The sequence below is a fragment of the Falco naumanni genome, chromosome 3, assembly GCF_017639655.2.
Source record: "Falco naumanni isolate bFalNau1 chromosome 3, bFalNau1.pat, whole genome shotgun sequence".
Taxonomy (NCBI): Eukaryota; Metazoa; Chordata; class Aves; order Falconiformes; family Falconidae; genus Falco; species Falco naumanni.
In genome coordinates this window covers 9018313-9033822 of record NC_054056.1, presented here as the reverse complement: position 1 = coordinate 9033822, position 15510 = coordinate 9018313, and the positions used below count along the sequence as shown (strand labels likewise).

At 39.3% G+C, this 15510-nt stretch overlaps 1 protein-coding gene across 3 annotated transcripts in view; it reads right to left on the bottom strand.

Annotated features, from left to right (window-relative positions):
* Positions 1–15510, bottom strand: part of UBE4B (ubiquitination factor E4B) — a 40579-nt gene that overhangs the window by 20420 nt on the left and 4649 nt on the right. The window contains exons 2-8 of one of the 3 annotated variants that reach the window (XM_040586734.1): positions 14325–14511; positions 9644–9779; positions 9015–9102; positions 6516–6660; positions 5476–5704; positions 4606–5016; positions 298–439 (exon numbers count right to left, since the gene is read on the bottom strand). In XM_040586734.1, the coding sequence (XP_040442668.1) occupies positions 298–439; positions 4606–5016; positions 5476–5704; positions 6516–6660; positions 9015–9102; positions 9644–9779; positions 14325–14511 (1338 nt within the window). Of the gene's footprint in view, positions 1–297; positions 440–4605; positions 5017–5475; positions 5705–6515; positions 6661–9014; positions 9103–9643; positions 9780–13851; positions 14086–14324; positions 14512–15510 lie in introns of those variants that run through there. The other 2 variants (XM_040586735.1, XM_040586736.1) reach the window with 2 other exon arrangements.

Here is a 15510-nt window from a genome sequence, read left to right as displayed (position 1 = left end):
ACAATATAGAATGCTGATAGGGAGCTGGTTTCACAAAAGTATGTTTTACATGGAATGAACTTGGGTAAAACGCAGTAAACCAAAAGGGGAAGGACAGTTTCTAACAGTGCTTAGAGATGCAAAACAGATGTGATTCAAATATGAATTAATAACAGTCAAATGGACCTTATAAACTCTATACATCTATTTCTACAACGAAGCCATCAAGAAACAACTATCAATTTTCACCAACTTTCCCCACTAAATAGTAAAAGGAGTGTCTGTGACAGCACTGATAACTACTCAACGTAAGTATACCTTTGGTGCTTTTCTCTCCTCTATCCCAACTCTGTCAAAACACTCAATGAGGTAGTTCAGCATCTCTGTCTCCTTACAATTTTCAATGGTGAAGTGGTCACTGCAGGAATCTGAAACACTTGAGCTGCCAGAGCCTCCCATACTTTAAAACACACAAGAAGAAGAAACAAAGCATTAGGAGCAGTTCTTCACTTGTGCACAATCAAACAATTCATGAGCTCTTGACTTCCTCTGCCAGTTTTCTGAAGACTCCATCCCATCACACACGGCTCAATAGTTAAGAACACTTGGCGATCTATGGAGAGCTCTCCATTTAACCGTTTGACCAACTCTGGAAGTTCAGCTGTACTGTAACATGACTGTAGAATCAGTTATCTTATTAAATGAGTAAGTATCTGAAAGACAGCAATGAGGTGCACGACTAATGGGAATCCAGAAATCTTGTTCTCACATGGCCACACTGTAAATGAACAGCCTTTAAGTTGTACCCGATATCAAAACTGTTCAGATGCTCTCAGCATCACACCACTTCCATGCCACAGTCTCGGCACACAGCATCGGCAACAGCAGATCCTTCACCAGCGGCGTTACGGCTAGCCAACCCACGGAGGGCAAGATGCCCTCGCTGCAGGGAAGAGACCTTAGCTGACAGACAAGGCTACAGACAACAACTTTATACGTTCTAAGGAAGCAGAATAAACAAAACAGGAGGCAATACATCAAAGCAACTGCTGCTTTTAAAATTTCCACATTAAAGATCATTTAACTTCAACTCGGCTCATTTCAATTCCCTTACAGTAAAATATGCCATTTCATTAAGTAGCACAGCCTCAGGGTGGAGGTGAGGGAGAACACTGCTATTGTAAACACAAAAACTAAATCCACAAAACCAAACCATGCTTGAGACAAGAGAGAAATTTAATACAAAAGTGAGAACAGACCCCACAACTCTCAATCTCAGACTTGTTATCTCAACAGAATTCTCTAACAGCTTGGCACAGCTAATTAAAAACAAAATCCTCATTTTACAGAAAGGAATTAAGACAAGACATATTCACTTTATGTAAATGGAATTTAAAAAGTAGCAATTACGTGGGTGGTCTGCTGCTATTCCTCAAAGTCTGTGTACAGTCAGGGTGGATTTAAATGAAGACCAGTTTAAGCCCCAGATCTTAAACTGGAAAAGAAAGAGTATTTGTTTCCTTAAATGCAGCTTTTTTTGAAAACATATTTAAAACTATAAACTGTGTCAAAATTGGAATTTCCTTTAAACTATAAGATAATTTACATTTTAATAATAGAGCTGCACTATTATGCAAGCTTTACAGTCCAACCAATAGATCAGGGAAAGGTTATTACTGCTAAGCATCTGGTAGCTCAGCACGTTAAGAAATATAATTTCTAATAGCAGCAATTCCTTTTTGCAGAGGTTTTTTTTCAGTTATTCAATTAAAGATAACCCATGTAAAACAGCTCTATTAAAACAATACTCAATAACCATGAAATCACACACATTTTCTTTTCTGCAGTCTTTTAAATTTCTTGACTTCTCATATTCAGCTTAAAAGTTACCCTTTTAAGAACCCTAATTTATATTAAAAAAATCCGACTACTTCTATACTTAGTCATTCTGTTAATGATTTCACTGCAGCACTAACTAAATTCATTCTAATGCAAAGCTCATACATCCTTCATACACATATTGAATGCCTTGTTATTTTCAGAATGCAAGTTGTTGCATAATTATACAGTCACTGTGTTTGTAATTTAACAAACATCTTACTGCTGTCTGCAGAATGCCAGGACATGAACTAAGACTCTAGAAGCACAGCAGGCTCAGAAATCCTTACCAACTCAATCTAACATTTGGATTAAAATGCCAACAGGATAAAAATGAAACAGTGGGCAAAAATAATCCTAAACTTCATGTACACAAAAACCCCTAAACCTATGTTATCAACTTCAATCTCCTGAAATTAGACTGGAAGGGAAAAGGGGAGATGCTACTTGAAAGGTCTTCTAGTCAACAGTCTGACTTTAGCCATAGCATCCCAATGTACCACTGGAACAATCACAGATGGGAAAGTTAGAGGGAGAAAGACCATCTCACACCAAGTCTTTCTGGGCATCCCCTGACATCACAAGATACTTCCTGAATTCTTGAACTAGCTCAGTTTTAGAAGGCTTGAGCAATTAGATTTCCCCAACTTTTGCTTTAACTAAAATACTTCAAAGAGGACTGAAATTCTTGAAGGAACTCTTTTCCTCCCAGTTGTTCAACATGCACACAGTCTTACTCAGAACTACCATCAATCATAGCCAGGGGACTGAACGCTCACAGAAAATGTTCAAGATACTAGCAAGACTACAGAAGTACAGTTTTTCACAAAAGCCTTCCTATAATACATGTTTTCTATAAAAGCCACTTATTCCTTTCTCCAGTTTGGGTTAATACAAAAGAACAAGGCATTTCTTTGGGAAAACATTTCTGTATCAGCCAAGACATTACAGCATCACTCCGCAATGGAATGTAAAACTAGAGAAGATCCTACCCTGCGTTTACATTTCCAAATGCTTTTTTCCCCCCTTGGCATATCCAATGTTGTACGGGGGTTTTTGCACAGCTATCCAGCTAGTTTCAAAACAGAACTCACCCATATGAAGTCTCATTTTGTTTTCATATATCTTAATGTCACACAAATGAAAGGGCTTTGCTGTAAGATTTGTAAGTCTCCGTTTTACAGTAAAATATTCTGCTCTTCCCCCTCCATTCTTGGCTCTTCCAACTACATCAGCCTCTACTACTTACGATGTCAAAGCAAAAGTTTAAACTTTCAGGTCTCTTTACAGGCTAGATGGCCTCAGCTGCCAAGCAGCAATGAAACTTCAACAGAATCATACTGTTTGCATGAGCTGGCTATTTGCCACATCTTTTTCTACAACCTTTGTCCTCATTTTCCAGTTTTTGATAGGAAAACATGCACATGATGTAATACTGGTTTTATAATTATAATCATGGGTGAATAATAGTCCTTCTACTCACACAGTCAATGATGAGTTCCACTGAAACACCATTTCAGAAACTATGCTCATTAAACCTAAAAGGCAGTATGATTAACATTTACTTTATCTTAGTCATCTCTTCAAAAAAGAGCCAACTAGCATTCATTATACGTGTTTATATGCCATCTTAAAACCCCATCCAAGTTATGTCCTTGGCTTCAGTAATTTCCCAAGTTACTCTGAAGAACACTTGACACTACACAGACTGTTAGTTCCTAAGCAACCAAACATGCAGGTTACGTTCTCTTTCTCCAATACCTGGACCCAAACTGGACACAAGAAAAATCATCATCTTCATTTTCTTCATCACTACTGTCCTCAGACACATCAGAAACGGCAAGAAGAAGGAGGGAGAAAGGGTTGTCGTATATACTACCACAACAAAAATGAAAAAGGCCATCAGATTTTTTTTAAGGCAAAAGAAAAAGAGAATGGTAGCTTTTCAAGTCTGCCAAAAATCATCTTCTCTAAACATGCAGACAACTGATAATTCCATGTTAGTAAAACCAAGACTATACTAACATGCTCTGTTACACTACTACAAGTTAGTCACGCATCAAAACACTGCAAGTTCACAAACTGAAAATTTTAAAAGAATTTTTGATACACCTAACAAAAATTACAGCTAAAGTGGGAATTATTAGACATGACCAAATAGTAGGTATTACAATTCCAAGCTACTGAACTTCCAAGTAATGGTCTCAAAACCTTGCATGCTCGTTTCTCCCTCCTGCAGGGACTGGGGATTCCAGGAGCAGCCAACGAAGATAATGCAGTAGTACTTGGCATGGCACGGTGAAATAGGCTAATCTGTAATTTAAATCTACGCACTAGGGAATCAACGCTAACACAGTCCAGCAAGTAGCAGCTTTCAACAAATTAACTAAAGTCCTACTCAGAAAACTGATTTCAAAGCAGGAGGTCTGTCTGGTTTACTACCCAGCAGTAGCAACTGAACAGAAAGCTAATAGTTTCACTGGAACAGATATAAGAGGAGGAAATTCAAACAATATTGCTACCTTTAAAGTAATTATATTACATCTCAAATGCTCACAGAAGCAGGTTTAACATTTTGGCAAAGGCAGCTTGTTAGCAAGTCAATGTATTAGCACAAACCAAAACACAGAAATCAACTCAGGGTAAGTAGGGTAAGCTCAGCACAAACATAAGTTCTTTCAAATTGCACGATTATGCCACACCCTGCACAGCACACATTAAACACACTCTTTTGCTCTTGTGAAATACCTAGAAGGAATCCTGTTCAGTAAAGAAGAACGCCTGCGCAAGGTACTGGGTGAAGCAGTAAACAAAGGTGGACCCACTGCTGTGGGTCTCTGTCTGGATGTGATGACTGGCATGGCTGGAGGGCTAGCAGCCATGGCTGGAGGACTTGGTGAACTAGATGGGATGGAAATATTCAAGGAACGCGGGATGGAAGAAGCTGAAAAGCCTCCAGAATGGGCAACGGTGTATGGCCGGTACCTCGGAGAAGTAGACTGCATCCAAGAAGGGCTTGTTGCTGTGAGGTGAGAGCTGACAGTAATGGAAGGCACAGATGCAGTGGCAACTGAACTGGCTGGTGGGGTAAGAGATGAACCAGTCATTGGTACATAGCTTGTGAAATTGGTAGTAGGAGCTGGACTAGTCCCATAGAGACTAAACCAGTTACAGGGGAAAAAAGAAAAAAAAAAAGCAACAATTTAGGATATGCAGAAAAAGGGTGAAAAAGAAAAAATGAGCAAGAGAAGCCCTTGCCCTTCTGATGACTCTTCAGCAATAATTCTGCAGCTCACACACATTACTCCTTTTTACTATTGTTTAATAAAACTATGTCACAGTCTACACACTTTTCAAGAGTCATAGCCTTCACTGACACAATTTAGGGATACTTCTCAGAAGGAACCAGCTACATGGCTTTAACCTATCAAATACACTTACAACCATGGCAAAGTAATAAAAAATGGTGACATGGAGGGTCCTTCACATGAAAAAAGAGTGAAGATCTTCAAAAATCTATTCTATTTACTGTTCTTGGGACATTTCTACGACCCTCTCTCTTCTAGTCTACAAAGAATATTCAAGTGAAATCAGTATTCAGTTATAATCAGAAGTCACCTGGATAATGAACTGGAACCAAAGGAGCCCACGTTACAGAACACAGGGCTGTTCCCAGGGTTAGAGCCCATGTTTAACATCAGGCTTCTGTCAGGAGACCGGGCAGCGGCAGCAATCGGTTGCGATGTAGCCGTCAGGCTAGCAAAGGGGTTTTCATCCCTTGACTGGGTGGACATCATCAGCACTTCCATCAAAATCTGCCCAATCAAGTCCTTAAAATCTGAAAACACTGTTAAGAATAAGAGAGTTAGTATCCTCAGCTACTGTCTTCATCTGCACATGGTCTGAGATTTCAACTAAAAAGGACAGTAATTTACTGCTGTGAATTCAGTGCTGCTTTTGGCAAAACCAACAGACATGTCTATCACTGTCTATATTAACTACGTTCTGGAATTACAGCTGTACAAAAATATAACTTTTATGGGAAGTACAAAAGATCATAGATGACCTAATGTTGTTATTGTTGATTATTAAAATTGTCTTGTCCGTCCCTCTCATGTTTTCCCACCTGCTGTTGAGTTAGGCAAGTTGTATCATAAAGAAAGGGAAAAAAAACCCATGCATGCACCCCCACATCCCCCATGCATGCCTACAAATAAAGTAACAATTTTGATTTTGGTTATATCTTGTAGCAGACATAGGAAATATAATTTGTTATATAAAAAATCAGGAATGTTTAGCTTATCGAATTAATTGCTAAATGTCTATTATGATGAAAGACAACCCATTAATTCAGTAAAGGTTTCTAAAAAAAAAGTAAATACAGCAACACTGCAATATCAGCACACTAGTTCGACAACAGAAAACCTAACCAACAAAAGCAGGGTGACTGACTACAACAGGAACTACAACCAATCTGTCCATGCTCTTTTTTGGGGATTCCATTTCCTGCTACATGCGCTGACAGCAGATGCTGAAATCAAGCAAAGACCTCAAGTGGGCGACTAAAGCGTTGTAGCAAAGGGAGAAAAAGCTGACAGTAGGGAACACTCCACCCAACCGAAACAATCTCTGCAAATGGTGACGGTTCAGATACCTACCCTCCTTTGGGTTCTGTTTAAACTGGGCAGAGAGTGAATTCAGGAAGATAACATCTCTGTCTCGGTCCTTCCAAGAGACTCTGAAGATCTTACAGACCAGCTGTAAAGCTTGCTCCTCAGATACTTCAGACCCAGACAGAGGTTCCTTGGTTGGAGGAGTTAAAAAAATAAAAATCAACTTATTTGCAATTGTTAGTCAAGACACAATCAGATGCAGGTCTTCTTTAAACAGCTTTCAACTAACTCTTAATGCCAGATTTTGTGTACTTATGAAGGACTATAGGTATATTTGCGAAAATCAATTTGGAAAAACCCCAAAGAAACACAAGAGATGCAGAGAAGATGTAGCAGAAATACACAAATCCCATAGGAAGCAAATTCCCAAAACACATTTGAAAACAGTATACCAAGAAAAAAAAATTAACCAAGATACTTCTGCTTTAAGGAATTATTTGGGGATTTCATTATGCCCAGGTATTTTAAGAGTTTCTTGTAGAATTGAAAGCACAAGAAGGAGCGAGCTTCCCCACATCTCTTCTGCCTTCTTTTCTTTGCCCAAGATAAAGACATCTTTCACTTGAATGAAGTCAGGACAGGACAAAAGACTCAAGAATTTGCCTTTGTTGCCCTTTCTTCCAAAAAAGGAAGATCACGTAAACTGTGCTCAAACTGAAAAACTAGTTTCTCTAAAAAGAATGCTACCATATACTATAGATACTATACAGTGGTAGCAAAGGCTGCAGGGGAGCACTCTCTTGCAATCCCAAGGCAGCTTTGAGCACGCACCTGAAAACATGGTAGAATACAGAAAAATGAAACTCAAGTAATTACCCCTGCAATGTGAGGAGAGGTAGCATTGAAAAACATTCTGTAACATTCATGACAAGCCAGCAACATAACTCTGTCCTGCCCTATGCTCTTCTACCAATACTGTAAAAGCAACATAACACACAGAACAGATAATTCAGCTGCAGAGAATTTCAAAGATGGGGAAGTTTTAGCTTCAAGGTGATTTTTCTCCCAGAGTTCTCCTGCAAGAGTTGTAGAGATTTACAAGACAAAAAAAAAATTATATTCTGACAGTTGACTAATACAACTGCACACTGTACTGCTATATATCATACTTCTTGAGATAGTAATACTCTTTTTCTTTTAGAAAAAATAAGTCAATCAGGAAGAACAAAATGCAGACTGGAAAAAAAAAAAAAAAAAAAAAAGGTTGCCACTAAAAAGCTCCCTTTCTTCCTTTAATTTGAGACCTCATAATAGCCACCAGGTAAGCCTAGATCTACCAGAGATTTCCAGCAACTACCAGCACTATACCCTTTTCAAAAGCTTTCCTTCAAACCATTTAATAAACCATAAATTTTGGCACATTCATATATTTTTATTGACTTAATGACTCTAGTATTATTCTACTGTTTTCAAGTACTTCTGCTCATTTCTGCAAAGAAGGCTTATTATTGACATCATCTTCAGTGCAGATAACCAGGCAAAAAAAATAATTTGCCCATAAATGAGGACTACGCTGTCTCCTAACCACTTAACATTTTGGTATCTCCAAATGAGTAAGTGGAACTGAACCAAGTTTGCAAAGCTTTATTTTACTTTCCACTGCTCTCCCCCTCCTCTCTGCTTCAAGACTGTCCTTGATTCCAAGCTATTTATTGCACAGTAGCACAACACAAGCTGCCCGACTGCAGCTAGGAATTGGCTGGAAAGGATTCTGCAGCGGGGTCACTGCTACGTGGCTTTAAGCCAGGCTTTTACCAACTGACCTTATTACTGACAGTGCAGGAATAAACAAAGACATCTAATGAGCACTGCAAGAACTGTAGAAACTTCTCTCCACTACAGTGTCATCCCATTTCTTTATGGCTGTATTTCACGTGAGCCTTAAAATCAAATGACACTGAGGACAACTTCAGGAGTGAGTCAGAGCTCTACACTTGCTTGCTTGCTTGCTTTTTCTACTTTAAAGGGTTCTACCACCTGTTTAAACCTTGAAAGCCAAATATTTATTGTTCTTATAATATCTTTTAGAAAACCTTATTACATAGCATTACTCCAGCATATGTAACACCTGAAGCAATGCTTTGTTAGGAGATGTATAAATGCTATACAATACAAATAAGCCGCAACAATCTTCAGTGTGTTAAGAAATACTTCTTCAGGTCTACTGCGCATTAAGAAAATACACCTGGGCATCAACACATCACTGCTGTAGGATGTATAACAAAAATATTTTCTTCGGAGTTTGCAAATATCATTGATAAACCAATTTGAGACAACTGAAACGCAGCTTTGATATTGGAAGTTTTAACTTTTCTTCCTTCCCACAAATTTTTATGAGGAAATTAGTGAAGAAATGGTTCACAGATGAAATGAGAGCTAGTTGCATCCTCTCAAAAGCATGTATTCAAAGTAGAGACGTAACTGAACTCCCTGTAAGCTAAAGCTTCGTATTACTGCTCCACCCAGCCAACACAAAACACTAACCTTATCCGTCAGACTCCTTTTCTCTCTGCGATCGCTCTCATCAACCTCCATGTTTTCAATTCCTGAATCCACATCTACCTGGGACATACTGTAAGTGGAAATAAGAGAAGCCCATTAACTTGTAGAAAGCTGCAGCCAGTCCTCTGTAAGATGCTTACTGAAAGAATGTCACCTTAAGTAGAAGCAGCAGAGGAAAACCAACTCAACAGAAACAGCCATATATACAAACAGCAATTAAAATCACCAGCTGATAAATGCTTCTCATATTACATTGAGTTCAAGAAACACAATTCTGAATTTCTTCAGCAGGCAATACAAACTACACAGCCATCACATCCTATAAGCTTTTCTTTTTTAAATAGAGTAGCTGAATTGTCCCCCACCAGAAACACTCATCACAATGTCTAAGACAATGCTTTGTTGTCTTTTATCACTTTAGGTCAGGAATTCCCATTAAAACTAGACTAGACCATTGTAACGCTTTTTCTAAAGTGGGTCATTTTTAAGCATTAAACCCTATTGCATTAACACAGCTGGTAGTGAGAAATGGCCGAGTATTTTCCTGTGTAAGTTGTTTTGATTATTAGCATTGTGTAATATTTGCCAGCTTATACAAGCTGCATTTTTACCTTTTCTCACAGGAGACACTATCAATATCCATGCTCTGAGATCGAGAGAGAGACTGAGATTGTGTTTCAAGGCTGTTAGATGGAGAACTGCTGAGTGAACTCACTCCTTCGCTGCTCTGGCTTCGGTGGGCTACTCCTAGAGAAAAGGCACCACCAAGATTACTACTAGAGAGATGAGAGAGCACTACACAATTATTTGGATAGAAAAGGAGAAGAAATACTGCTTTTCAAGACAGCTCTTAAGCATTCTCAGTAATGCATTAGGAAATAAATGTTACTAATATTCACATTTGACTACAAATAATCACATTTTCTACCTGCCCTTGCAGCAACAATACAGGAATGCTTACCTGCATTACAATGCAGAAGACAGAACTGAATTTGCATCCATGAAGTGCTCAGAGATTCACTGCCATTAAAAAAACCACTAGCAAAATTACCTCTTTTAAGATTGCTCTGTGCACTACCTTAAGACTTTGTCAAAGCCTCACTAAAGCCTGTCCCATCAGAACAGGGCTTCACACTGGGTCATTAGAATGGCGTTAACTTGGGTGAGGATACAGAACAAGCTAATGTGAGCGGTGCCAGCTTCCACAAAACCTCCCACAATTTATTCTGATATTACCTGTACTTTTCCCTCGCCACAGGGATAAAGTAAGCATCCAAGAAGTCCTAACAACATGCACCAAGTGGAACACCAACAAATGGAGACTGATATAACGGCCCTGGAGCAGGGCTGATAAGCATCAGGGTATGAACAGATGGATTCACTTTGCAACAAAGACTTCTTCAGAGAAGTGGTAGATACTAGTGTGATAGGAAAAAAGTTATATGCGTAATTCCAAACAATGCAGAAAAAGCCTTCCATCCAGTAACACAGCAAGTTGAATGAGTTCTGAAAGCACCTAAACAGAGAGGGCTTTTAAGTGTAGTAGTCTATTCCTAAAATTTGTGCCTAGTGACACTGAAGTCATGGTTTATAATAAATAGCATTACTTGCAAGCTGCAACGGTAGTTTTATCAATATCAGGTATTTGCATATCACTAAGCAGACTTCTTGAAGGGAGAGAAAAAAGGTATTATTCACCTGCCTGTTTAAAAAGAAAGCAGCAGTGAATTTCACTCCTTTGAGCTCTTCTGCCTACAGTTTACTAAGACATTCCCCAAACAGTATTAGGTTTCAGGTGAGAAGTGTAAAACCTGAACGACAGCCTATTTTTGAATTCCAGCACTGGCTGCACTGCAGTGTTACTACTGACAAGTGCAAGTTTGTCCCACGTTTATGGTGGCAACACATTCTGAAGTTAACAGTGGGGGCAGCAAAACAGAACAAATCAGGATTATGCTCTCTGACACAAGCTGTTTGTTTTTGCGCACCCTTCCCAAAGCTTCCCTAGGTCTTGAAACAATTCATTTTTACAGGAACAAAACTGCAGAAGGCAGGAAAAAACCATTTCAAAGACAGCTTGCTGAAAAACCACGAGATACTTCTGCATAGGAGGCCAGAAAAGTCATGTCATTCTACTGCTCTGAAACTCCTATTTTACTTCCCTGGGTACAACACCAGTTTATATTTAACTCCTTTTATTAGGCTGGAAATCACACATCACAAAATATTTACTACATGTTAGGTTTTACTGAGTTTTGTTGAAAGCTTCTATGCTTTGGTTAGTAACTTCAGGGCTGTATCTAGGTATTATCATTCATTTGTAAACAACATTCAAACACCATCGTTCAGCCCATTAGGTTTCCAGCATATTTCAGTATCAGTATTAAGTATCTGCAAAAGATTTCACCCAGGAAGCAGAAAAATGTCAAGGAAAACTCCATTTCAGTTCTAAATGGCCATTTCCTCTAGTCCTGGAATTTTAGTGATGTGTGTTACAGCTTTGACACTGAAACCCCTTGCACAAGGCACAGGCCAAAAGCTTAGTACAGTTTCTCCACAAAACCAAGGATACAGAAATATTAAGTATAGCATCTGAACAAAGCAAAGCTGCTCAGGTCAGTCAGGTTAAATAAAAGCAATTGTCAAAAGCAGAACTGCTCGGTGATGCAGCTTCCCTAGAGGGAACACCCAGCAGAACCAGGCTGCCCATGGCAGGGGAAGGCTGCCTTCAGCAGGACACCCAGCACGCGGGAGGTCAGGCAGTCCCGGTACAGCCTGGTTTTCCTTCAGTACCTCATCAACCACAACTGGGCAGCCTTCCTTGAGTCCTCCCTCTCCTCCTCCCCCTTCCCAAAGAAAAAGCTAGCTAAGGCAGTGGATAAAGAGACCAGAGCAAACATGGCTTTACCCGAGTGGAGAACTGCCTTGTTCTACATTTCCTTGGGGTCTTACTCCCACTGCGAGGAAAACATACTGTAACAGTTACACTGCAGCGCTCGTTAACAGCTCCTCAAGCAAACTGTCCTACCTACCACCTTTTCCGGGATTTAGTTGCATCTGTACTTTGCTGGATCAGGTATACAGTAAAAATTACCTGACACGTGAAGTTCTACTTTGCCTTAAAAAAAAAAAACAAACAAAAAAAACCAAAAACAAAAAACCAAACAGATAGACAACAGCATAGAGATGTGCAAAAATTATGAAGACCACATACCCAGTGTGTGTGGCTGTCACTGATACAATCTTTTCAGGCTCCCCAAAGTATTTTCAAAATACATACAAAATAAGGATCATATTTCTCACTAAATTCATGCGTAAGCCTGATCTCACCATGACGTGCAACTTCTTATAAAAATGGATGCTTACAAGGACATTATTCTGCTGGGACTGCTCTCTGTATGTCCAAATGAATTAAAATCCTCTGCAGTCATTTTAGGCTACTGCTCAAATGAACTCCTGCAAACCACACAGTGTTAGCCAAGTCTTCATTTATGCTAAATAAATACAGCAGAAAACATTGTGAATGTTTTTTTTCCTGATCTATTCCCCAACTTAACTCTATCTCTTACCCTGGTGTGAGAGACTCGCATTATTAAACTGCTGCAATGAATGGCAAACACTATACAGACCAGATAACTTCTGCTTCTGGTCATCAACCACCTTTGTATGGTTCAGTACTGTCCAGTGCAGACAGATGAATTCTTAAACGCAGAAGTCTCTAAAGTCTTTGCCATGTGACCACTTCAAACCATGATAAACTGGTCTGCCAGTACGCAAACATACAGGTGCATGCTTCCACACCTCCTTCTCTGTCGGCATTATTGCCGATACAGCTGTGCAGTGAGATGGACCAAGACCCCATCTATTTGAAAACCAACCATTTATTTTCCCTAGGTTAGTTTTCATCTGGATTAAGTCCATGACCCAACTCACCACACAGTTGCTATGGTCAGCAAAGGGAGAGGCAGTGAGAAATGCTCCTTTCAGCCGGAGTCAGGTGCAAGACAGATTAAAACAGTCACATAACCACAGACTGAGCAAACACAGTAAGTGAACTCTGCACTTCTCTTGGAAAAAAAAAAAAAAAAAAAAAAAAAAAAAAAAGTCACGTTTGCTTCAGGGTCACTGTTTATAACCATGAGCACAATACAGAGTATTAAATTCCAGCCGCAATGAGCTTTTCTGAGGAAATGTTTTTGATAGCTTTTCTCTGTCCTGCTTTGGATACAAGGCAACAAAATAAGCAGGAAGGAGTCATTTCTAGGTGTTTCAAAACAGTGCTGTAATTAAAGATTTACGCTTGTAAATTACTGTACTTGCAAAAGGGAAAAAATAAAATTTCAGAAAGCAAACAGGTAAACATGAAGAATTCCGCATGCTTATCAAGGAGCACTGGGAAAAAAAAAATCTATCAAATTACAACCTGTTCAAAACAATCTTCACATTTGTTTTGAGATTGGTTTTGTGAACCTCTTGGCTTAGTAACACAACAAGCAAAACAATTTAAATTTTCATACAAAATATCACAATAACTGGAAAACATGCCGATTTGTTCTGATTTCCAAGACAGCCAATTTTAAATCAAAATTACTTTTTTTTTAGGTCAAAGTGTTATTATATATCAAGAATATTGTCTTTGCCTCTCTATAGAGGAACTCTCCCAACTTTCCATGCCTTCTCTATTTGTCTGATTTGAATAGATGGGGCATTATTTGTGTCATCTGAAACAAACACCATTTGTACATACCCTACTTGCATTCACTCCTGTGAACAGTGAAATTTGCAAATACAAAGGAGAAAGCAAATACTTTATTCTTACCTTGACGATGCACAGTAGTAGTCACAGTCTACTATTTTCAATTGTGCCAAATGCTAGCAATTTAAGGTCAAAAATGAACTTGGGACTGATTGATGAAATGTACCCAGAAACCGATCAATAAAAACTGTGTCGCAAGACTGAAAAGCGTTTTTCCCTGTCTCCTTCACAGATTGGCTTTCTTTTCTGTAATATTAAACTGTATTACGAATGTCTTCAAGCTTTGGTAACACACCTTTTAAACGTCAGTAGTTTACTTCTACCTGGAAAACAACTGTATCTAACTTTATTATCTGGGAAAGGAAAACAGCCAGTACTTTAATTCACCATTTCAGAATGCCTCTTTCTGAAAATTATTTTTAGTTAACAGCAACAATAACACCAATAAGAGCGTCCATATCCTAACGGTGAGGAGTAGCATGACAGCTTTCAGCAGACATACGACAATAATCTCTGTCACCGACACGCCAGCCTACCTGATGCACCAATTGGAGAGGTAGCTGGGGTCATGCTATGGACATTTAGGCCTAGACTATGGGATGGCCCGGGGGCTGGTGCTACTACAGGTGGTCCTGGCGGCGTCTCTCTCTGTGGCGACGTAAGCGGCGTAGTAGGTTGGGAAGATGGTCCACCAGCCAACCGAGCAAGCCGCCTTCGACGAATCTGCACAAAGGAAATAAAATAACAACAAATAAATAAACTTTCTTGTGCATACATATGGGCACGCACTCCGTGGTTGCCCTTTGGCCCTCCTGCCAGCACAGGTGTTCACTCCTGCCAAACTGCAAACATAGCGGCTTTACTCGATAACCAGCTAAGCACAGCCCAGTCTTACTGCCGCTTCTCTAAGGCAACACCAAGGTACCCCTGATGTTTACATTTTATGTATGCATTTCCTGCCTTGGAAAACCGTTTGCACTGGAGAACACAGCATCTGTCCCTCCAACAGTTCTGTAAGACACGTTTAACATTTACTGCTGAGCAATTTCAAAACCTGTAACACTCCTCCCCATTTATTTTGGCATTTGCTAAAACAAACTGCATTAATCTGATAAAAGGGACAATATGAACATGACCTTTGCCTTAATTTCACACCATACGAAACTAATAAAAACACCCACACTAAAGAAGATCCAGCTGAAAGATATTAAGAGGACCGCTCTGCAAGCTAATCTGAAACAGACCTGCAGCAATAAAAGCGTACAACTCGCCTGCCGGACAGAAGCACCTTGAGAAGTACAGACATCCTCTCATCTTCCACAGACATTCCACCACACAGAATTTAAAACACCATTTTTGCATGTTGCTAGTAAGACAGAGAAGCATCTGCCTTCAAAATCCAACTTCAGAAAGCTGTTATGAACCTATTTATTAGATGTAGTATGTGACCACATCACATTAATATTCTACATGAGAAACAAATGGACAAAATAAAACCCATAAATTACAAGTGGTTCAAGTGAAACCTGAGGCCCAAATGGAAAACAGGAAAGAAAACATTTATTATCACAGGCTGTCTCAGAGGATCTGTTCCCAAAGCTTACTCCTTCACCTCGAAATAGGCCCAGTACAAAATAAAAGTATCATATTTGAGAGTGGCCACTCCCTGCAAAAACAAGCAATTCATGTTATTCCCTCTTTGCGTGATGACACTTAAGCATC